The sequence below is a fragment of the Phyllostomus discolor genome, chromosome 14 (genome assembly GCF_004126475.2).
Source record: "Phyllostomus discolor isolate MPI-MPIP mPhyDis1 chromosome 14, mPhyDis1.pri.v3, whole genome shotgun sequence".
In the NCBI taxonomy this organism is placed as follows: Eukaryota; Metazoa; Chordata; class Mammalia; order Chiroptera; family Phyllostomidae; genus Phyllostomus; species Phyllostomus discolor.
Window position 1 is genome coordinate 6,509,010 of NC_040916.2, and position 24,589 is coordinate 6,533,598.

General features: G+C 36.5%; 1 protein-coding gene across 11 annotated transcripts in view; it reads left to right on the forward strand.

The window, feature by feature from the left end:
• Positions 1-24,589, forward strand: part of CD55 (CD55 molecule (Cromer blood group)) — a 42,830-nt gene that overhangs the window by 12,327 nt on the left and 5,914 nt on the right. For 3 of the 11 annotated variants that reach the window (XM_036015938.1, XM_036015940.1, XM_036015941.1), the window contains exons 6-7: positions 1,299-2,168; positions 18,074-18,094. In XM_036015938.1, the coding sequence (XP_035871831.1) occupies positions 1,299-2,168; positions 18,074-18,094 (891 nt within the window). Of the gene's footprint in view, positions 1-1,298; positions 2,169-3,151; positions 3,399-18,073; positions 18,095-24,589 lie in introns of those variants that run through there. The other 8 variants (XM_036015948.1, XM_036015946.1, XM_036015947.1 and 5 more) reach the window with 8 other exon arrangements.

Here is a 24,589-nt window from a genome sequence, read left to right on the forward strand (position 1 = left end):
CTCCCTCTCCCTATCTCTAAAATATAAATTAAAAAAAAAGAAAGAAAGAAAAGAAAAAAGAGGGGAAAGAAAGAAAAGAAAGGAAGGAAGGAAGGAAGGAAGGAAGGAAGGAAGGAAGGAAGGAAGGAAGGAAGGAAGGAAGGGAGAGGGAGAGGGAGAGGGAGAGGAAGAAAGAGAGAAAGAAAGAGAGAAAGAAAGAGAGAAAGAGAGAAAGAGAGAAAGAAAGAAAGAAAGAAAGAAAGAAAGAAAGAAAGAAAGAAAGAAAGAAAGAAAAGAAGGAAAGAAAGAGAGAGAGAGGGAAGGAAGGAGGGAGTGGGGAGGGGAGGGGAGGAAAAATAGTGTAGACCAGGAGGAAGGACCCTCGCAGGCCTTGAAAGGGGTATTAGCATAGGAAATTCTGAATGCCAGTCCCTGAAACAGGATTTAAAATGGGGTGGGGGAGGTGCTCTCAATGAGCACATTGCTTCAGCTCTGCAAATACCCAAGTAGTAGAGAGAGATAGCCAGAGGAGGGCCACTCACTTTATAGGTGAGAAAACCAAAGTTCAGAGGGATTAGAAACCTTGGTCTCTAGGATGTGGTAGAACAGGCCCAAGTACTACTCAGAACTGCTGTGAGAGGGAGGTTGTCTAGGCAACCCAAGTCACTGTACCAGGCCCTTACTTATGATTCTCAGAATAAGATCTTAACTGAAGTTGCACTTTAGGCATTTGTTGGCTCACCTAAATCCAAAAGGAACTAAATTAATGTTTGTAAAGTTGGTAAACAGCACAAAAGCAGATAAAGGGAGTAATTTCATTCTGACTGACTTGATTACTTTAAAAAAGAAGTGAAATAAGTTTCCAAGGTCACTAACATATCCTGAAAGCTATGGGAACAGAAACTCTGGGTGATCTCTGTTGTGATTATCTCTGTTGTCCAGTGTTTGCATCCTGCTGTTCTTTGGTCTTGGCATGAGCAAAGGAAGACACTTTCTGAGGGAAAATATCTTTATTTGGGGTGTGTCACAGAATGAGATCACTGCCAACTCTGACTTTGGCTTTCCTTCTTCACACAGAAAGCAGTTTAATCTTCTCAGTACTACTTGGTGCATTTAGTTGCCTGTAGGTATAGTTTATATTGAAGTAAAATCAGCATAGCAGTTCAGTTCCTTGGGAAATGCACAACAAGACTTGGTTTCCTAAATGTCATATTTAGGTGTTTGGGTCTGGGGAGAGAAGAGTCATCAAGTAATCAATTGGTTTATAAATTTTAACAGCATTATTTAACTAATATGTGAATGACATTTTTCCTCCACAGGAAGTCCTCCAACTTCTAATGTCACACCAGCTCCTCAGAAACCCACCACAGTGGATGTTTCAGGTACCAAAGCCCCATCAACTCCTCAGAAACCCACCACGGTGGATGGTTCAGGTACCAAAGCCCCATCAACTCCTCAGAAACCCACCACAGTGGATGTTCCAGGTACTAAAACTCCATCAACTTCTCAGAAACACACCACAGTAATCGTTCCAGCTACAGAAGTCGCATCAACTCCTCAGGAACTCACCACAGTAAACTTTTCAGCTACAGAAGCCCCATTGACTCCTCAGAAATCCACATTAAATATTCCAGCTATAGAATTCCCCTCATCTCAGAAACCTATCACTGCAAATGTTGCAGCTACGGAAGCCACATCAACTCCTCAAAAACCCACTAAAATAAATTCTTCAGCTACAAAGACCCTACTAATTTCTCATAAATCCACCTTACATGTTCCAACTAATCCTCAGAAACCCACCTCAAATATTTCAGTTATGGAAAACCCATCAACTCCTCAGAAACCCATCACAGCAAACGATTCAGTCACAATAGCTAAAATAACCCCTGTATCAAATGCTCTGTCTATAGAGACCCCTCCAGCAGCCCAGACTCCCATCATGGCAAATTCTTCTGTTACACAAGCTACCCCCAAAACCCAAAGACTCACAACAGCAAAAGCTTCATTTACACGGAGTCTTCCAGGAACACAAAAGTTCACTGCTGTACATGCTCCAGTGACTAAGAGTCTCCACACAACACAAAGACTGCCCTCTGCTCCTATTTCAGCAACACGGAGTACAGCTGTTCCCAGGCTAACCACGCCTTCTCATGCAAGCACACCTACAGGAAAAGGAACCCCTTCTGCAGGTGAGCTGGTGCTCTACACATTCCTGAGTATGAATCACATGTGTTATGGTGGAAATTTGAGCTTAACCAGGATTACATAATTAAATAGCCTGATTTACTGTAGCCAGAGTTTTTTTTCATATTAATGTTCTGTGCTTCCTTCAGAGGCAGACTTGGATTGTGGTAGGGCAAATCTTTAAACAAAGAAAAAGGCTTGGCCCCACAAAAACAATGGTAAATTAAGACTGGTAAAAAAAATTCTGTTTTTTATATTAGCTGTAGAGAGTCATTGAGTTCTTCACGACCCTTCAAAGAGCCAAATATATGCCATCCTTCTTCTGGGTCTGGTTCATTGACAGACACCCATCCCTTATATAGCTAGAAAATCTCTCCAGATTCCCTAGAGTTGGTAATTTGGTAAAGCATCTCAACAGTGTCTTCTAAGGAATTGAACACACAGAGTTGTTGTTGGTTTTTTTTTGTTTGTTTGTTTTTTTATAGTTCATATCAGTATAGGGCTCTTTAAATAAAGATATTTTCTATAAAAAGGGAATAAAATGTACTATAGACTTTGGAAATACCTGTTGAGTGAATAAATAAAGCCCTCTTACTAATTAATGCTTCTCCAGACCATCAGGATGTCATCTTGTCTCACAATTTGCCCAGTATATGGCCATTTTTATAGATATTCTTGTTCTCCAATAGAGATACCTCTCTTCTCTTCTCTTCTCTTCTCTTCTCTTCTCTTCTCTTCTCTTCTCTTCTCTTTTCTCTCTTTTCTCTTTTCTTTTCTTCCATAGAAAATTTCAGTAGCACTGAGCTAGGAGATATTTTTCAAAAAAACATTTTAACATTTTTATTGAAGTCAGTGCACATACAGAAAACTGCATAAAATATATATATGTAGCTCAATAACTTTTCTAAAGCAAATATCTGTGTAACCACTTCAAATGTCAAGAAATAGAACATCAGCAGCCCCTTAGATTTGCCCCATCACTTTCCAGATGCTTGGCCTGTCCTCTGACTTGTCGAGCCAGTGAGACTGTGAGTTTCTGCTCCCAAAACCACATGGCCTAGGGATTTCCCGCAGCTGCATGTGTGCAAATCTCAGTGCATGCAGTTCTCTCTCTTGGCTTTGATCCACTTCTGCCTGTGCTCACATTCATTTGTTCTCCAGGGCCTTGAAATCATTGTTATTGTTGTTTTCCAATATTTTGTCCGGATTTTGTAATTGCTACCTTGAAGTCTATTATTCCATCACCCGGATACTTTTTGAAACATGAGACATTAAACATTATTGTTGAAATTATTTTTATATATTTCTTTATTCCATTAGGTAAAAAGCCAAATACACATAATTACTCAATATCTTATTCCATACCTGACTGGTTCAGTGAGTTCAGTGTCATCTCGCAAACCCAAAAAGACACCAGTCAGGGCATATGTCTGGATTGTGGATTCAGTCCCCAGCTGGGGGCATGCAAGAGGCATCCAACTGATATTTCTCTTACACATTGATTTGTCTCTCTCTCCCCCTCTCTCTAAAAATAAATAAAGGAAATATTTTTTAAAAAATCTCACTCCACTTAGTTTCTCTCTTTAACATTGAATCTTCAATTTCTGCCTAGTTTAGGTCACTCTTCAATGGCATTAAACAATTATGTTTTTAAACACAATGTCACACATAATGACCACATTTTGATAATGAAAAAATTTTTCATAATTGTTATCTTAAAGCCTATTTGCCAGTATCCAGATATGTTAAAGAATTTAACCATTACAGACATTCCCATTATAGTTCCCTTGAACATTTCTCCATTCCCTTTCTCTCACCCTGAGTCAATTAAGGGTGAGATTCGTGTGCAAACTTTTCTCTGTTTTTATTCTTATGTTACATATATGTATCTGTAAATAGTATATAATATTTTTGTATATACTTTTTATAATTTACATAAAAAGCATGTCATATTTTCCTGATCTAAAGTGGCTTTTTTTGCACTCAATATTGATTTTGTGGCTTATATTAATACAATTGTTCATCTAGATTTAGTTAATTAATTTTAACACATGTATGTGGTTACTGTCTTCAATTTTTATGACACCTCTGGGCCCAAAGTTTTAAGTTGAATACACCCAATTTTTATATAAATTTTTCAATAAACCCGAACTCTATAAAATTTGTTATAGAGCTAACTTTGTTGAAATATTTTTCTGCAAAAAATACATGATAATTTAACAATTTTAAATTAAGCTTGAGTCAATTGTTAAGATAAAAATACAACTAATTTTGAAATCAAATTTTATTTTGGGGAATTAAATGTTATTTTCCAATTATAATTGACATTTAATATTATTCTATATTAGTTTCTGCTGTGTTGCCCAGTGGTTAGACAATCATGTAATTTACAGAGTGATTCCCCTGATATTTTAAGTATCCACATGTCACCAGACTTATTATTACAATATTATTGACTATGTTTTCTATTCTGTGCTTTAGATTCCCATGACTATCAATTTGTACTTCTTAATCTCTTCACCGTTTTCACCCAGATGCTCAAGCTCCAACCTCTCTGGCAACCATCAGTTTGTTCTCTCTATGTGTCTGTTTCTGTTCTGTTTGTTCATTTATTCGGTTTTTTAGATTCCTCCTTTAAGTGAAATCATATGATATTTGTCTTTCTTTGACTAACTTATTTCACTTAGCATAATAGCCTCTTGGTCCATCCATACTGTTGCAAATGGTAGAATTTCATTCATTTTTATGGTCAAGTAATATTCAATTGTATATAGGTACCACTGCTTTTTTATTTACTTGTCTACTGATGGGCACTTGGGTTGCTTCCATATTTTGGCTATTGTAAATAATGCTGCAATGAACATAGGGGTGCATATATTTTTTCAATTTAGTTTTTGGTTTTCTTCAGATCTATACCCAAAATTGTAAACACTGAATCATAATGCAATTCCATTTTTAATTTTTTGAGAAATCTCAGTGCAGTTTCCATAGTGGCTACACCAATTTGCATTTCCACCAACAGTGCACCAGGGTTCTCCACATCCTTGCTAATACTTGTTGATTGTTAATTTACTGATGATAGCCTTTATGACAGGTGTGAGGTGATAACTCACTATGTTTTTTTTAATTTGCATTCTCTGATGATTGGTGATTATGAGCATGTTTTCTTTTGTCTGTTGGTCATCTGTATGCCCTCTTTGGAGAAGTGTCTTTTCAGGTCCTGTGCCTATTTTTAAATTGGATTGTTTGGTGTTTTTGATGTTGACTTATATGAGTTCTGTATTAATTTTAGATATCAACCCCTTATCATATGTATCCTTGCCAATATCTTCTCTCATTTGTTTTTTTGATGGTTTCATTTGTTGTGCAAACCTTTTTAATTTGATGTAGCCCCATTTGTTTATTTTTTGTTTGTTTATTTCCCTTGCCCATGGATATATATCAGAAAAGAATATTGCTGAGAAAAATGTCAGAGTTTATTTCCTATGTTTACTCCTAGGAATTTTATGGTTTCAAATTTTACACTAAGTCTTTAATCCATTTTGAGTTTATTCTGATTATGGTATAAAAAGCAGTTTAGTTTCATTTATTTTACAGGTGTCTGTCCAGTTTTATCAACACAATTTATTGAATAGGTTGTCTTTACCCCATCGTGTGTTCTTGTTTCCTTTCTCATATATTAATTGACCATATAGGGTTTATGTCTGTGTCCTCTATTCTTTAACATTAATCTATGTGTCTGCTTTTATTCTAGTATCATGTTGTTTAGATTACTATAGGCTAGTAGTATAGTTTGATATCAGGTAGCACGATACAACAAACATCTTTCTTCTTTCTCAAGATTGTGATTCCATATACATGTTTACGTTATTTATTTTAGTTCTATTTCTTTGAAAGCAGAAAGGTGAAATATTGATAGGGACTGAACTGAATCTATAGATTGCTTTGGGTGGTATAAACAATTTATGATATTAATTCTTCCTATCCATGAACAGGGATTGTGCTTCCAATTATTTGTATCTTCTTCAGTTTCTTTCTTCAATCTCTTATAATTTTCTGAGTATAGGTCTTTTACCTCTTTGCTTAAATTTATTCCTAGGTATTTTATTTATTTATTTTGATGCAATTGTAAATGGGATTGCTTTTCTAGTTTCTCTTTCTCATAGTTCATTATTGGTGTATAAAAATGCAACTTAGCTCTGGCTGGTGTGGTTCAGTGGATTGAGTGCTAGCCTGTAAGTAAAAGGATCGCTCATTCAACTCCCTGTCCAGGCAAATATCTGGGTTGCAGGCCAGGTCCCCAGTAGGGGGTGCAAGAGACACAACTACACATTGATGTTTCTCTCCCTCTCTTTCTCCCTCCCTTCCCCTCTAGAAATATTAAATAAAATCTTTAAAAAATATAAAAAATAAAATAGTAAAAATGCAGTTTATGTTTGAATATTAATTTTTTATTCCACTACTTTATTCATTTATCAGTGCTAGTAATGTTTTGGTGGAGTCTTTAAGAGTCTCAGGATATACTATCATGCCATTCTGCAAATTATGATAGTTTTACTTTTTCCTTTTCTATTTGGATGCCTTTTAATTCTTCCTTCATTATTGCTGTTGCTAGGACTTCCAGTACTATGCTGACTAAAAGTGGTGAAAGTGGACATCCCTGTCTTTTTTTTTGATTTTAAGGAAAATGCTTTTAGTTTTTCCCCATTGTGTATGTGAGCTATAAGTTTGTCATATATGGCCTTTCTTACATTGAGGTATGTTTCTTCTATTCCCACTTTGCTGAGAGTTTTTATCATGAATGGGTGCTAAATTTTTTCAAATGCTTTTTGTGCATCTATTGATATGATCATATGGCTTTTATATTTCATTTTATTAATGTGGTATATTACATTAATTGATTTGCAGATATTGTTCCAACCTTGCATCCCAGAAATAAATCCCACTTGGTCATGGTGTATAATCATTTTTTAAATTTTTATTTATTGATTTTTAGAGAGAGAGAGAGAAAAGGAGGGAGAGGGGGAGGGTGGGGAAGAGAGAGACAGAGACATTGATTGATTGTTTCACCCATCTATGCATTCATTGATTCTTGTATGTTCCCTGATAACTGGGGATCAAACCCACAACCTTGTAGTGTAGGGACAATACTGCAAACAAAACTACCTGGCCAGGACTGTGATCTTATTTATTTATTTTTAACTTTCATTTTAATCATTGTTCAAGTACATTTTCCTATCCTCTACTCCCATTCCAGCACACCCACCCATCCCTCCTCACCTCCTTCCCATTTCCACCTCCCCTAGTTTTTGTCCCTGTGCCCTTTATATTTGTTCCTATAAATCTTATTTTTAATTGTTTTTATTGATTGGATTTTAAAAAAGCATTTTATTTATTTACTTTTAGAGAGAGATAGAGGAGGAAGAAAGAGAAGGAGAGAAATATCAATGTGTGGTTGCCTCTTTTTTTTAAGATTTTATTTATTTATTTTTAGAGAGGGAAGGGAGGGGGAGAGAGAGAGAGAGAGAAACATCAATATGCAGTTGCTGGGGGTCATGGCCTGCAACCCAGGTATGTACCCTGACTAGGAATCAAACCTGCAACACTTTGGTTTGCAGCCTGCGCTTGTGGTTGCCTCTTAAGTGCCTCCTACTGGGGACCTGGCCTGCAACCCAAGCATGTGCCCTGACTGGGAAGTGAACCAGAGACCCTTTGCCACAATAGCCAGGGTGGACTGTGATCTTTTTAATGTATTGATGATTTCAGTTTTCTAGTATTTTGTTGAGGATTTTTGTATCTATGTGCATTAGGGATATTGGCTTATAATTTTCTTTCCTTGCAATATCTTTTATCTGGTTTTAAAATAAGGATAATGCTGGCTTCTTGAAATGATCTTGGGAGTTTTCTTTTCTTGAATGTTTTGTAATAGTTTGAGAACTATAGGTGTAAATTTTTCTTTGAATGCTTGGTAAAATTCATCTGTGAAACCATCCAATCCAGGACTTTTGTTTGTTGGGGGTTTCTTGATTACTGCTTTTATTTCATTTCTCATAATCAGTCTGTTCAGATTTTGTTGTTGTTGTTTTAATTTTTTATTTGGTTTTGGAAGAGTGCATGTAGGAATTTATTCATTTCTTCCAGATTTTCCAATGTTGGCATATAATTATTTCTAGTATTTTCTTATAAGTTTTTTTTGTATTTCTGTGGTGTCAGTTGTCATTTCTCCTCTTTCATTTCTCATTTTATTTATATATGGGTCATTCCTCTTTTTTTCTTGATGACTATGGTTAAAGGTTGATCAATCTTATTTATTTTTTCAAAGAACCTGCTCTTAGTTTCATCAATTTTTTGTATTGTTTATTTAGACTATATTTTGCTTACTTCCAGTCTGATCCTTATTATTTCCTTTTTTTAATGCTCATTTATTTGTTGTTCTTTTTCTACTTCCTTTAAGTGTAAAGTTAGATTTTTTATTTGAGATTTTTCTTGTTTCTTGAGGCCCATTATGCTATGAATTTCCTTCTTCAGTCTGCTTCCACTCTGTCCCATAGATTTTTGGGTTGTTGTGTTCTCATTTTCATTTGTCTTAGGTTATGCTTCAATTTCTTCCTTGATCTCACTGTTAACCCATTCATTGTTTAGTAACATCATTTAGCCTCTGTGTGTTTGTGTGTTTTTCAGTGTTGTTCATGTAATTGAGTTCTCATTTCATAATACTGTGATCAGAGAAGATGCTTGATATGATTTCAGTCTTTTTCAATTCACTGAGACTTGTATTGTGGCCTAACATGGTCTATCCTGGTAAATGTTCCATGTGCATTTGAAAAGAATGTATATTTTGTTACTTGGAGTAAAATGCTCTACCAATATTAATTAAATCCATCTGTATAATGTTTTCTTGTTGACTTTGTGTCTTGAGGATCCATCCATTGATGTTAATGGTGTGTTAAAATCCCCTACTATGACTGTATTATTGTTGGTCTCTCCATTTATATACATTAGTAATTGCCTTATATATTGTGGTGCTCCTATGTTGGGTGTATAAATGTTTACAAGGGTTATATCATCTTGTTGAATTGATCCCTTTATCATTATGTAATGTTCTTATTTGTCTTTTATCATACCTTTTGTTTTAAAGTCTAATTGTCTGATATAAGTATTACTATCCCCATTTTTTTTCTTTTGGTTTCTATTTGCATGCAGTACCTTTTTCCATCCATTTACTCTCAGCCTCTGTGTGTCTCTTGACCTGAAGCAAGTCTCTTGCAGGCAGCATATATGTAGGTCTTGTTTTCTTATGCATTTAGCTACCCTATGCTTTCTCATTGGTGCATTTAATCCATATATATTCAAAGTGATTATTGATAGGCATGTTTCTATTGCCATTTTATAATTCATATTTATTTTGAGATCAAATTTCTTGTATGCAATTAATTTATTTTTTAAATATCATGCCATTTCTTGATCTTATTTTAAAAAAGTAGCTACCACTTATTGAGCATGTATTATAGTGGCATGTACCATATGCTTTCCACTTATTCACAGTTGCCCTTGCAACAACCTTGCAAAGTTTCATTTTATAGATGAAGATTTATTTTAGAGGCGTAGAGAGTAACATTAACCATATATAATGCATAGTTGACAGAGAAAAATTGGGTGTAAACATATATTTTCTGGCTTTAAATTGTATATTTTTCTGCTATGTATATTGCCTGTTCTCATTGGTACTTTGAGTAAATTTGTTCATCCCTAAAGACATCAGTGTATTTATTATTACAGATATCTATTATCTCACAGGTTATTTTTGCAATGCCTCACTCATAGTCATTGAAGGATATAAATAATAAGGTGATGGGTAATTTAAGTTTTGATAGAGTGCTGAGAGACTTCAATTTTTGATAGTTTCTTGATCATAGAATTAGATCAGCAGTTATTTACTTTTTAAGCTTAAATACTTCTTCCTTGCCATTAAGTCATATAAACAAATTTACATAGTGTTTGTTTTAGTATTCAATAACTATTATATTTTATGTTTATAATGTTAACTCATTGAATAGATATAAGCACTAGTATGTATGTTCTTTGGTTACTCATAATATGTAATTATTTTCATAAACTTATTTATAATTTTTTAAATATATTTTTTACTTAATTATTGTTCAAGTACAGTTTTCTGTCTTTTACTCCCATCCCAGCCAACACACCCAGCCCTCCCCATCTCCCTCCTATTTCCGCCTTCCTTAGTTTTTGTCCCTGTGTCCTTTATACTTGTTCCTGTAAAACCTTCCCTTTTCCCCTGAAATTCCCTCCCCTCTACCCTCTAGTCAGCCTGTTCTCTATTTCAGTGTCTTTGGTTATATTTTGCTAGTTTGTCTGTGTTGTTTAGGTTCCTGTTAAAGGTGAGATCATATGGTATTTGTCTTTCATTGCCTGGCTTATTTTGCTTAGCATAATGCTTTCCAGTTCCATCCCAGCTGTCCCAAAGGGTAGGAGCTCCTTCTTTCTTTGTGCTGCATAGAATTCCATTGTGTAAATGAGACATAGTTATTTGATCCATTTATTTACTGATGGACACCTAGGTTGCTTCCAACACTTGGCTATTGTGAATTGTGCTGCTATGAACATTGGGGTGCATAGGTTCTTTTGGATTGGTGTTTCAGGGTTCTTAGGATATAATCCCAGCAGTGGAATTGCTGGGTCAAAAGGCAGATCCATTTTTAATTTTCTGAGGAACTTCCATACTGTTTTCCATAGTGGTTGTACCTGTCTGCAATCCCACCAAACAGTTCCTTTTTCTCCACAACCTCTCCAGCACCTGTTGTTTGTTGCTTTGTTTATGATCGCCATTCTGTCTGGTGTGAAGTGGTATCTCATTGTGATTTTAATTTGCATCTCTCTGATAGCTACTGATACTGAGCATCTTTTCATGTGCCTCTGGATCCTCTGTGTGTCTGCCTTAGAGAAGTGTCTGTTCAAGTCTTTTGCCCATTTTTAATTGGGTTGCTTGTCTTCTGACCCAGTTAAAGTTCTTCTTAGAGTAGAGTCATGTAAGTTCTCTGTATGTTTTGGAGATCAAACCCTTGTCTGATCTCCAAAATATACAAAGTATATTTTGTATATACAAAGTATATTTCCCATACAAAATATGGCAAAACATATTTGCCAGTGGTTCTCTTTTATTTTAATACTGTTTTCTTTAGCTGTGTAGAGGCTTTTTGTTTTGATGAGATCTCATTTGTTTATTCTTTCCTTTATGTCCCTTATTCTAGGAGACATATCAGTGAAAATGTTGCTGCGTGAAATATTTGAGATTTTCCTGCTTATGTTCTCCTCTAGGACTTCAATGGTGTCACAGCTTATATTTAAATCCTTTATCCACCTTGAATTTATTTTTGTGTATGGTGTAAGGTGGTGCTCGACTTTCATTTTTTTTTTTTTTTTTTGCACCTAGCTGTCCAGCTCTCCCAACACCATTTTTTGAAGAGGATATTGTTACTCCATTTTATGTTGCTGCCTCCTTTGTTGAATATTAATTGACTGTAGATATCTGGGTTTATTTCTGGGCTCTCTGTTCTGGTCCATTGGTCTATGTGCCTGTTTTTATGCCAGTACCAGGCTGTTTTGATTACACCGGCCTTGTGATACAGTTTAGTATCAGGGATTGTGATCCCTCCTATTTCGCTCTTCTTTCTCCAAATTGCAGCAGCTATTTGGGGTTGTTTATGGTTCCATATAAATTTTTGAAGTGTTTGTTCTATGCCTGTGAATTATGCCATTGATATTTTAATAGGTATTGCATTGAATGTGTAAATTACTTTGGGTAGTATGGACATTTTGATGATGTTAATTCTTCCAATCTATGAACAGGGTATATGTCCACATTTGTTGGTGTCTTCCTTGATTTCTTTCTTCAGTGTTGTGTAGTTTTCTGAATACAGGTCTTTTACCTCCTTTGTTAGGTTTATTTCTAGGTATTTTATTTTTCTTTTTGCTATACAACATGGGATTTTTTTTCTTGATTTTTGCTTCTGCTGGTTCATTGTCATTATACAAAAAGTTTTTGATTTCTGGATATTGAGTTTGTATCCTGCTGTTTTGCCAAATTTATTTATTAGGTCAAGTAACTTTTTGACCAGGTCTATAGGATTTTCTATGTACACTATCATCTCATCTGCAAACAATGACAGTTTTGTTTTCTCCTTTCTGATTTGGATGTCTTTTATTTCCTTTTCTTCTCTGAGTGTTGTGGATAGGACTTCCAATACTATGTTGAATAGAAGTGGTAAAAGCAGACATCCTTGTCTTGTTCCTGATCTTAGTGGGAAAGCTTTTAGTTTTTGGCCATTGAGCATGATGTTGGCTGTAGGTCTCTCATATATGGCCTTTATTATGTTGAGAAATGGTCCTTGTATTCCCACTTTGCTAAATGTTTTCATCATAAATGGGTGCTATACTTTATCAAAAGCTTTTACCTCATCTATTGATATGATTATGTGATTTTTGTCTTTGCTTTTGTTTATGTGGTGTATCACATTTACTGATTCGCGAATATTGAACCATCCTGCCATCCCTGGGATGAATCCCACTTGGTCATGGTGTATGATGTTCTTAATGTGTTGCTGAGTGCGATTTGCCAATATTTTGTTGAGGATTTTAGCGCCTCTGTTCATCAGCAATATTGGCATAAAGTTTTCCTTCTTTTTTGTGTCTCTATCTGGTTTTGGGATTCGGATGATGCTGGCTTCATAAAAAGAGTTTGGGACTCTTTCATCATTTTGGATTTTCTGGAATAGTCTGTGAAGGATAGGGGTTAGTTCTTCCTTAAATTCTTTGTAGAATTCTCCTGTGAAACCATCCACTCCAGAGCTTTTGTGTTGGGAGTTTTTTTTTTTTTTATTACTGTTTCAATTTCCTTTGCTGTTATTGGTCTGTCCAGGCTTCCTGCTTCTTCTTCATTGAGTTTTGGAAGATTATATTTTTCTAGAAATCTGTCCCTTTCACCTGGGTTTTAAATTTCTTGATGTACAGTTCTTCATAGTAATTTCTTACAATCCTTTGTATTTCTGTGGTATCAGTTGTAATCTCTCCTCTTTCATATCTGATTGTGTTTATTTGGGTCCTCTCTCTTTTTTTCTTGATGAGTCTGCTTAAAGGCTTGTCAATTTTGTTTATCTTTTCAAAGAACCAGCTCCTGGATTCATTGATCCTTAGAACTGTGCTTTTAGTCTCTATACCATTTAATTCTGCTCTGATCTTGGTTATTTCCTCCCTTCTACTTGCTCTGGGATGTCCTTGTTGTTGTTCCTTGAGTTCTTGTGAGCACAGGGTTAGGTTGTTTGTTTGAAATGTTTCTGTCTTTTTCAGGTAGGCCTGTATCACTACAAACTTCCTTCCCAGGACTGCTTTGCTGCATCCCATAAGTTTTGGGCTGTTATGAGTTCATTTTCTTTTGTTTCCAGAAACTTTTTTATTTCTTTCCTAATTTCATTCTTGACCCATTCATTGTTTAATAGCATGCTATTCAATCTCCATGAGTCTGAGTTTTTTTGTTGTTGTTGTTTGTTTGTTTGTTTGTTTGTTTTGCTTGGGATTGGTTTCTAGTTTCAGTCCCTTGTGATCAGAGAAAATGCTTGGTATGATTTCAATTTTCTTGGATTTCTTGAGGCTTGTTCTGTGTCCTGTCATGTGGTCTATCTTTGAAAATGTTCCATGTACATTTGAAAAGAATGTGTATTTAGCTTCTTTGGGATGGAGGGCTCTGTATATATCAGTAAAGCCCATTTCATCTAGGGTATTGTTCAACGCCACAATATCTCTGTTGATATTTTGTTTAGAAGATCTGTCCATTTTTGATAGTGGGGTGTTAAAATCCACCACAATAATTATGTTGCTGTCAATATCTTTCTTGAAGTTCTCTAAGATTTTCTTTATGTATTTGGGTGCTCCTATGTTGGGTGCATATATATTTACAATAATTATGTCTTCTTGGTGGATTCTTCCCTTGAGTATTATGAAATGACCTTCTGGGTCTCTCTTTATGGCCCTTTTTTGAAAGTCTATTTTGTCAGATATGAGTATTGCTACCCCAGCTTTTTTTCCTGTCCATTTGCTTGGAAAATTTGTTTCCAGCCCTTCAGTTTCGCCTGTGCAGGTGGGTCTCTATCCTGAGGTGGGTCTCTTGTAGGCCGCATATGTGTGGGCCATGTTTTCTTATCCATTCAGCTATTCTATGTCTTTTGATTGGAGCATTTAATCCATTTACGTTTAAGGTTATTATTGATAGGTACTTATTCATTGCCTTTTATGTACATGTGTTCCTCTCTCTCTCTCTCTCTCTCTCTCTCTCTCTTCCTTTCTTTCCTTAAAGCAGCCCCTTTAGCATCTCTTGCAGAGATTGTTTGGTGGAGGTGTATTCTTTTAGACTTCTTTTGTCTGAGAAGCTTCTTATTTGGCCTTCTATCTTGATTGAGAGCCTTGCTGGGTAAAGTACCCTTGGTTGCAGACCTCTGGTTCTCATTACTTGGAATATTTCTTGCCATTCTCTTCTGGCTTGGAGTGTTTCCTTTGAGAAGTCAGCTATTAGCCTTATTGGGGCTCCCTCGTATATTACTTCCTGTTTTTCCCTTGCTTCCTTTAATAGTCTCTCTTTGTCTTGAAATTTTGCCATTTTAATTATGATGTGTCTTGAGGTGGGCCTCTTTGGGTTCCTCTTGATTGGGACTCTCTGTGTTTCCTAGATTTATGTGACTTTTTCTCTCATCAAATTAGGGAAGTTTTCCATCATTCCTTTTTCAAATAGGTTTTCTATCCCTTGCTCTTCTTCTTCTCCTTCTGGTATCCCTATTATACGGATATTATTATGTTTCATATTGTCTTGCATTTCTCTTAATCCCTCTTCATTCTTTCTGAGCCTCTTTCCCTTTTCTTGCTCTTTTTCAGTGTTTTTTCCTTTGTCCTCCAGCTCACTGATCCGATGTTTCGCTTCATCAATCCTGCTTTTGATTCCTTGTACTGTGTTCTTCAGTTCAGAAATTGTATTCGTCATTTCCTCTTGGCCCTTGTTGATAGTTTCTATTTTCTTTTTCATGTTGGTATAGTTTGCAGTGAGTTCATTGTAGTTTCCCTGTAGTTTCTGGTAATTCACTGTGAGCTCATTGAGTTTCCTGATAACCATTGCTTTGAACTCTATATATAATAGTTGAATTGCCTCTATTTCATTTAACATTCTTTCTGAGGCTTCCTCCTTTCCTTTCATTTGGGGATTGTTTCTTTGTCTTCTTATTGTTTGTGAGACTGCTTGTGAACCTCAGCTCCTTAAATTGATCTGTTCTAGCTCCCTGGGTTTCTGGTATGAACTTCTGTGATAGAATACCTGTGAGATTCAGTGGTGCAGTCTTTTTGATTTCCCAAGCTCACTGATCTTGGGCTGACATTTATGTTTGCTCTGTGTTTGTCTTTGGGTTTGGTTGTTGTTGGGTCTTTTTTTGGTGGGTCCTTCCCACCAGCTGATTAGCTGAGGGTCAATCTGACCATAACCTCTTGTATTTTGTTTGCTTCTGAGGGCAGGTTGTGTTGAAGTTGTTTCTTCCATATGTACAAGGTTTTGAGGATTCTGTCTTGCTCTTGTTTAGTTGCTTGTTCTGGGTAATTTTTCCACTCTTTAGTTGTATTTCCAGATAGGTCATGGATTGAAGTTAGTGTGGCTTCCACTTCCTCCTTCACCTTCTTTTGTTGTTCTCTGTTTGTCGTCCATTTCTTGTTGGGTTTCCTCTTCCAGTGGGTATCTTGGTGTTCACCACTTCCACCTATGCTTTTTCGTGATTATTTTTTAGGGGGAAGGCAAAATGGTTTAAGATAGCAAGAAAGTATTCTATGATATTTACAGTAGCAGCCAGTAGAGAAGAGATAGGAGATCCTTTGGCTATGTAGTGTTAACAATAATATTCCACCCAACTAGCCACTTTTTAGAAAGGATGGAGAGAAGATAAGACTCTTGTTGGGGAGGGAAGGGTTGTGAGTTGGATCTAGAAGGCAGTGAGGTTGTGGGAAGTCAGATTCTGAAGTAACGTAAGAGTAAAGGATAGTAAATAGGTGTAGTGTGTGAGAGAATAGAGTTAACCACTACAGTAATAGAGTTCAGGAAACCATGAAGTGGGCTACGGTGTGGGAGGGGTGTTGTGTAGTATTTACAATCATATGGAACAGCTATTATTTACAATAACATTAGAGCAACAATCTTATGACAGAATCTATGTGATCTGGATAACAAGAATAGGGATTATAGGACCTTGAGTAGTATTCCAATGGAACACAAATGAAGTGAAGGACAGCAAATTAGCAATACACTATGAAAGAGAGAACAGGGGAAACCTGTGAAACAGTACAATATAACCAGCCAACCAAAGAAGACTGAACAGAAAGAAGAAGAATACAAAAATACTATTAAAATAAAAGATGTAGGCATAATGAAAAAATAATAATACAAATATGCAATAACTTGCAGGTTCTCAGTAATAACAAAGTGAAATTTGTCTCACTGTGTCAGCTATTGGGATGCCCCCTCTTTGGGTCCACCTCTGGTCTTTTTACAGTTCCAAGTTTTTTGGTCTCACTAGTGGGTATTTAAAAAAAAAAAGAAGCAGAAGAAGGAAGGAAAAAGGGATAAAATTGGAAAGAAAGGAAGAAGGAATAAAACAAGAAAGGAGAGAGAGTAAAAAGGGCTTGAGAGATAAAAATAATAATAAAATTTTAAAAATAAAAAAATGACTTAAAAGAAAAAAAAAACTACAATGACAACAACCAAAAAAGTGCCTCTTGGTGGTTTCAAACTGTCCACACCAGTTTTTCTGGTCTTGCTGCTTGCAGGAGGCTGAGAGGCCTTTCTGACTTCCTGATCATCACTCAGTCAGCCTCACTTGCATTCTCCCCAGTGCTAGCCTGACCCCTCTCCATGGGGCCCTGGGTTCCAGATCCAGGGCTTCCTCAGAGGGTACTTTTCCTAGGGTTACCTCTGTGGGCTGGGGCCTTCCACAGAGTGGGTTGCGGGCTTGTGTGTGCTCAGCCAGGCTGTCTCCAGCCCCATGGGTTGGGGTGCACACCCTTCCCATTGCTATGGGGGTGCGTAGGGCTTCCTGCGTCCCCTTGGAAGTGCTGCCCGGCTGATTGGGGAGGCAGCCAGAGTGATTTCTGCAGAATTTCCCAAATAGTGTTTCTTTTTTTTTTTTTTTTCACTTTTTCTTTTTGAGAAATTCCTCCTACTCAAGCCTGCATCTTGCACAGCCCAATTCTCTAGCCAGACTGGGGACTATCGAGGTCAGGGCCTGCCATGGAACGACTCCCAACCACAGACTCTGAGGGTGTTGACAACCCCCATGCTTTTGCCACTTAGTCCTAATTCCCCTCTCTGTGACTTCAAGCAACCAGGTCACTCCTGTTGCTGCTCAAACCTTGTTTGGCAGGGGAGGGAGCAGTTCACCCAGCTCTCTCCCAAGGACCCTGTGGCAGACCCAGCAGTCCCCAGGCCTGGGGCTGCAGCCACAGCCACGCTGGTCCCTGCACCAGTCCCTGGGACCTTATCATCCTGAAGCACTCTCCTTACCATCTGGTTTCTCAATGTCCACTACAATTTTTGGTCTCCTATTTTCATATATGCTGGGGTACTGTTGTCTGTTTGCTCTGTTCCTCAGCAGATCAGCTAGGTTTTACTCCTGTGTGTAGGGAGAAGTGGAATCTGCTCCCTCCTACCTTGCTGCCATCTTCTGTCTCCTATAATTTTTTTTTAGTTATGAAAATCCGAGTTACTTTTGAACTTTCAAGTGCAGTTTGTACATGTGTTAAATTGATTACAAATCCATGACTTAAAAACTTTTAATTTTTGTAATTCTTTTTTCTTTTTCTTCTTCTTCTTTAGGGGTTAACTCCATTGTATTTGGTAAGTGTAAGTCTTGGCTAGTTAAAAGAAATTACTATCTATATTGTATGTACAATCCATGTTCCTGGAAGAGAATATTGTTTCTTAACGGTCTTAGGAATGCTACTAAAATGCGGCATTTAAGGTTGCCAAAAAGAAAACAAGTGCTTTGTGTTTTGTTTTGTGGACACCATTAGGTACTAGGTATGTTCCTAAATATTACCAACAATGATCTTCTTTTTTAAAAAATCATTTTTGTTGTTATTCTATTACAGTTGTCCCAATTTTGTCCCCCTTTGCCTGCCTTTGCCCATCTTACCTGCTGTTCCCACAGTCAATTCCCACACTGTTGTCCATGTTTGTGGGTCATTCATACATGTTCTCTGTCTATCAGGTGTCCAATCTGTGGCCTATGGGCCACATGCAGCCCAGCATGGCTATGAATGTGGCCCAACACAAATTGTAAATTTACTTAAAACATTATGAGTATTTTTGTGATTATGTATCTCAATGTATTTAATGTATGCCCCAATACAATTCTTCTTCTTCCAGTGTGACACCTAAATGCCAGAAGTTTGGACACCCCTGGGTCTTTATCCCTTCTTTCCACCATTATCCTCCTCCCCACCCCCCTTACCCCCAGGGACTTTCAGTGTGTTCCATGTTTCCGTGCCTGTGGTCCTATTTTGTTTGTTAGTTTATTTTGTTCATTAGATTCCTCTTACAGGTAAGATCATATGGTATTTATTTGTCTTTCACCAACTAGCCTATTTCACTGAGCGTAATATTCTCCAGATCCACCCATGCTGTTGCAAAAGATAGGAGTTCCTTCTTTCTTACTGCTGCATAGTATTCCACTGTGTAAATGTACCACAGTTTTTCGATCCGCTCATTTACTGATGGTCACTTAGGTTGTTTCCATCACTTAACTATTATAAATGGCACCACTATGAACATAGGGGTGCCTAAATTCTTTTGAATTGGTAATTCAGACTTCTTAGGGTATATTCCCAGCAGTGGAATCATTGGGTCAAAGGGCAGTTCCATTTTTAGTTTTTTAAGGAAAATTCCATACTGTTTCCCACAATACTTGTACCAGTCTTCATTTCCACCAACAGTGCACTAGGGTTCCCTTTTCTCTGATCCTCACCAGCACTCATTCTTTATTAGTTTATTAATGATGGCCTTATACCAGAATAAACTCAAAATGGTTAAAAGATTTAAATATAAGTCATGACATAAAAGTCCTAGAGGAATACATAGGCAGTAAAAATTTAGATAGCCCACATAGCAATATTTTTGCTTCTAGGGCAAGGGGAATAAAGGAAAAATAAACAAATGAGACTACATCAAACTAAATAGCTTCTGCACAGCTAAAGAAATCATCATCAAAATAAAAAGGGAACTGACTATATGAGAGAACATATTTGTCAATGATACATCAGACAAGGGTTTAATCTCCAAAATACATAAAGAGCTCATACTGCTCAACACCAGGAATACAAACAATCCAGTGAAAAAATGGGCAAAGGATCTGAATAGATGCTTCCCCAAGGAGGACATACAGATGACCCATAGACATACAAAAAGATGTTCATCAGTAAATGTCAGAGAGACATAAATTAAAACCACAATGAGATATCACCTCACACCTGTCAGAATAGTCCAACCATGTTCTTGATCCAAGGCAGTTTTAGGACAATTTCAAATCATTGGGCCAATCAATCAAGTATTATTACATGCCTATGATGTCAATGAATTACTCTAGAGGCTGAAGAAACACAAGAAAGAGACCATTACTAATACAGTTTCTGTCCTCAAATATTTTATAATTAAATAAAAACTGCTCCTTGACCATTTCTAGACTTCCATCTTATGCCCAAATGAAATAAAGAGTACTACCTTTAATTCATTTTCTTTCTTTTCCCTTCCTTGTGAATAATTGAAAGCAAAGTTATTAAAAAAAAACATTTATACAATGGAATACTATGCAGCAGAAAGAGAAAAAGAACTCATACCTTTCATGACAGCATGGATGGACCTAGAGAGCATTATGCTAAGTGAAATAAGGCAGGTGGTGAAAGACAAATACCATATGATCTCACCTGTAAATGGAATGTAATCAACAAAACAAACAAATGAGCAAAATAGAACCAGAGACTTAGAAATAAAGAACAAACTAACAGTGACCAGAGGGGAAGACAGAGGGGGTAATGGGGAAAAAAGGGGGAGGGGCAAGAAAAAGAACACGAATAGAGAATTCATGGGCACAGACAATGGGGAGATTGACCCTGGGAGTAGGGGTGGACAGGATAGGGGTGAGCAATGGGGAAAATAAGGGACAACTATAACTGAACAACAATAAAAAAAGAATGTTAGATCAAGATTTATCATTAAAAATTTTAAAGATGATTAAAAAGTAAAAAAAATATTCTGTTGCTTTAGGCATGAGGTCAAAATCATATATCTGTATAGCAATTTCTTTTTGCATTTGGTCCAGTCCATTTTTTGTCCATAAATATATTATTTGATGTTACACATTAACTTCTATAAAGATGTTAAGAGAAATGTTTGTTAAGAAGCAATATAGTTAAATTTGCATATTGGTAAGTAGCATCCAATTGAATATACACTCATAAAAAATGTATATTTTAAAATTATGTGCTTATAATCTCGAGTGTCCTGTTTTTTACATGTATAAATTAACCAAAGCACTATAAAGCTGAAAACAGGTATTTTTTATTATTTAAAAAATATTTTTATAACTTTTATATTTTGAATAAACCTTCCCTAAGCTAAAATATTTGTTTTGAAAGATTCAAAGAGGAGTAATTCGATCTATTCTATATTTTAAATAGAAATAATTGTATTATAAATGAAAATCTCATGATTTAATGTTGAAAACAGTGATAAGTTTATAGATGAAATTTTTCTTATATGCTCAATGGTGTTCAATAAAGATTTGAAGTGCTTATTACTTTCTCTGAAATTCTTTTTTTACATATATTTTATTGATTATGCTATTACAGTTCTCCTAACTTCTGTCTCCCCTTTATTACCCCTCTTCCCTGTACCCCCCCAACCCTCCAGCATTCCCCCTCCTTAGTTCATGTCCATGGGTTGTACATATGAGTTCTTTGACTTCCCTGTTTCCTACACCATTCTTAACCTCTCCCTATGTTATGCCTACCATTTCTGCTTCTTATTCTCTGTACCTTTCCCCCCCTAGTCTTTCCCTCCACCTCCCCACTGAAAACCCTCCATGTGATCTTTACTTCTCTGGTTCTGTTCCTGTTTTAGTTGTTTTCTTAGTTTTAGTGTTTGTTTTTTAGGTTCAGCTGTTGGTAGTTGTGATTTTGTTGTCATTTTATTGTTCATATTTTTGATAATTTTCTTTTCCTTAGATAAGTCCCTTTAACATTTTATATAATAAGGGCTTGATGATGATGAACTCCTTTAGCTTGACCTTATCTGAGAAGCATTTTATATGCTCTTCCATTCTAAATGATAGCTTTGCCGGATAGAGTAATCTTGGATGTAGATTTTTGCCTTTCATGATGTTGCATACTTCTTTCCAGCCCCTTCTTGACTGAAAGGGTTTTTTTTTTTTTTTTTGAGAAATCAACTGATAGCCTTATGGGCACTACTTTGTAGGTAACTGTCTCCTTTCCTTTTGCTGCTTTTCAGATTCTCTCCTTATCTTTAATCTAGGTAATGTAATTAGCACGTGCCTCAGTGTGTGCCTCTTTGGGTCCAAGTTCTTTGGGATTCTCGGAGTTTCCTGGACTTCTGGAAGTCTATTTCCTTTGCCAGATTAGGGAAGTTTTCCTTCATTATTTGTTCAAATAAGTTTTCAATGACTTACTGTTATTTTTCTCCTTCTGGCACCCCTATGTTTCTGATGTTAGAGTGCTTAAAGTTGCCCCAGAGATTCCTAATCCTTTCCTCATTTCTTTGAATTCTTGTTTCTTCATTCTGTTCCAGCTGAATGTTTATTTCTTCATTTTGTTCCAAATCATTGATCTGAGTCCTGGTTTCCTTCCCTTCACTGTTGGTTCCCTGTATATTTTGCTTTATTTCACTTTGAGTAATCTTCATTTCTTCCTTCATTTTGTGACTGAGCTCAATCAGTTCTGTGAGCATCCTAATTACCAGTGTTTTGAACTCTGAGTTGGATAGGTTGTCTGTCTCCTCATTGCTTAGCTATTTTTCTGGAGTTTTGATCTGCTCTTTAATTTAGGCCATATTTCTTTGTCTTGGCTCACCTGTTATGTTGCAAGGGAGTGGGGCCTTAGGTATTTACCGGGGCAGGGCAACTCTCTTTGCTTAGTTTTGGTGCTGCCTGTGGGGGAGGGGTCAAAAGGGGAATAATGTGGCTTGCTATGCTCTAGCCCCACTTTCCAAGGAGCTCTTGTGTGAGGCTGGGAATTTCTTCCACTGTGGCAGCCCCCACAGTAGTTTACAAGTAGCTTTGAGTATTTAGTTTCCTATCCAGCCAGCCCTGCCTTGCCCACATGGTCCACTGCCTTGCTGGTTGTCCTCTTTGCTTCCTGCTGGTCTCTATCTCTGTCCATCCTAGTGGTCTGGGTGAATGTTTCTTTAACTCTTTAGTTGCTGGAGTTCCATGCAGTTTGATTTTCTGGCACTTCTGGTTGTTTATTGTTTTTAGATTGGTCATTATCATTCTTTTGGTTGTGCAAGGAAGCTAAGGATTTCTACCTATGCTTCCCCCTTGGCTGGAACTCCTATTTTCTCTGAAGTTCTTGAAGTATATACTATGCGATTTCCCAGTTAACTTGCCTTAATTTTAGCTTGTGCCCAAAATAAAGAACTCCTTCCCTCTCAAATCAGACATATGGCAATATTTTTCTTTGTGATCCTATAGTTGTAAAACATAAACCTGAAAATTATCTTGATTTCATTTTTTAGAATGGTAATTTGGTATTTTAGTAAATATTTTTTATTTTTCAATTACAATTGACATACAGTATTATATTAATTTCACTGTACAACCCAGTGATTAGACATTATATAACTAAGTAAATGGTCACCTAGATAAATCTTGTACCCACCCGACATCATACATAATTATTACAATTTGACTATATTTTCTATGTTGTACTTTATGTTCCCATGGCTGGTCTGTAATTACCAATTTGTACTTATTAATCTCTTCTCCTTTTTGATCCATTCTGCCAGTCGCCTTTCCATTTGGCAACTGTCAAAATGTTCTCTGTATCTATGAGTCTGTTTCTGTTCTGCTTGCTAATCTATTTTTTTAATTCTACATATAAATAAATCATATGGAATTTATCTTCCTTTGTCTTACTTATTTCACTCAGCACAATACTCTCTAGGTCCATGTGTAGATGGCAAGATTTCATTCTTTTTATGGCAGAGTCATATTTCATTGTATATATGTACAACTTTTTCTTTATTCATTCATCAATTTATGGACACTTACTTAGGTTGCATTCATATCATGGCTATTTTAAATAATGCTGTAATATAAATGTGGATATATATGTCTTTTTGATTTAGTGTTTTGGATAAATATCCAGAAGTGGAATTACTGGGTCCTTCTTTGTCTCTTGTTTGTGGCGAACTCTGGCCAGCAGGGTCCGCCTGCTGTAACTGAAGATGAGAATAAATGCACAGCAGACAGCAATCCTGTGGAGAAAAGAGGGATGGCATGGCTACTTTCTCAAGGGGAGAGTGCCTATGAATGCCTCAGCCACTCTCTCAAGAAGAGAGTGCCTTGACCCTTGCCTAGACAGCCTTTTATTGTTTTTCTCGGATCTTACATCAAAGAAAGATTTATTATCTATTACATAGAATATTATTGTCTACATTTTAGGTGCAGTCAAGGAAATGAAAATAACATGCGGAGGGGGATGACAGCGAGTTGATTATCTCTGTCCCTGGGGGAATTCACACAGGCTTTGGAAATTACCTTGGAGATAGACAGTACACATTTGTTGTTTTAGACCAGGGTGATGGAGGTTTAGCAAGAGCAAGCCATAACAGCCTATATGCATTTTCTAAGCCTGATTCCCACAGGAGAACTCAGTTTGAAGGTCTGGCTCCTGCCCACCACTTCACTTCTGCAGGTTTTCCATACAGAGCTGAGTCACATTTGCCAGACTAAAACAAATTGGTCCCCTACACTTGTTATATAGCCTTTGTTTTAAAGCCTGTTTTCTTTGGTATAACTGTTGCTACTTGAGCTTTATATTTTGTTTGTTTGTTTCCATTTTGATGAAATATCTTTTTCCATCCCTTTACATTTAGTCTGTGTGTGTCTTTCAATCTGGGCATGTCTCTTGTAGACAGCATATGTAATATGGGCTTATTTTGTTATCCATTCAGCCACCATCTGTCTTTTGATTGGAGCATTTAATCCATTTGAATTTAGAGGAATTATTGATAGATACACGTTTATTGCCATTTTATTATAATATCTTTAATCTTTTTTCTTGTTAAAGAGGACCCTTTAACATTTCTCGTAATACTGGT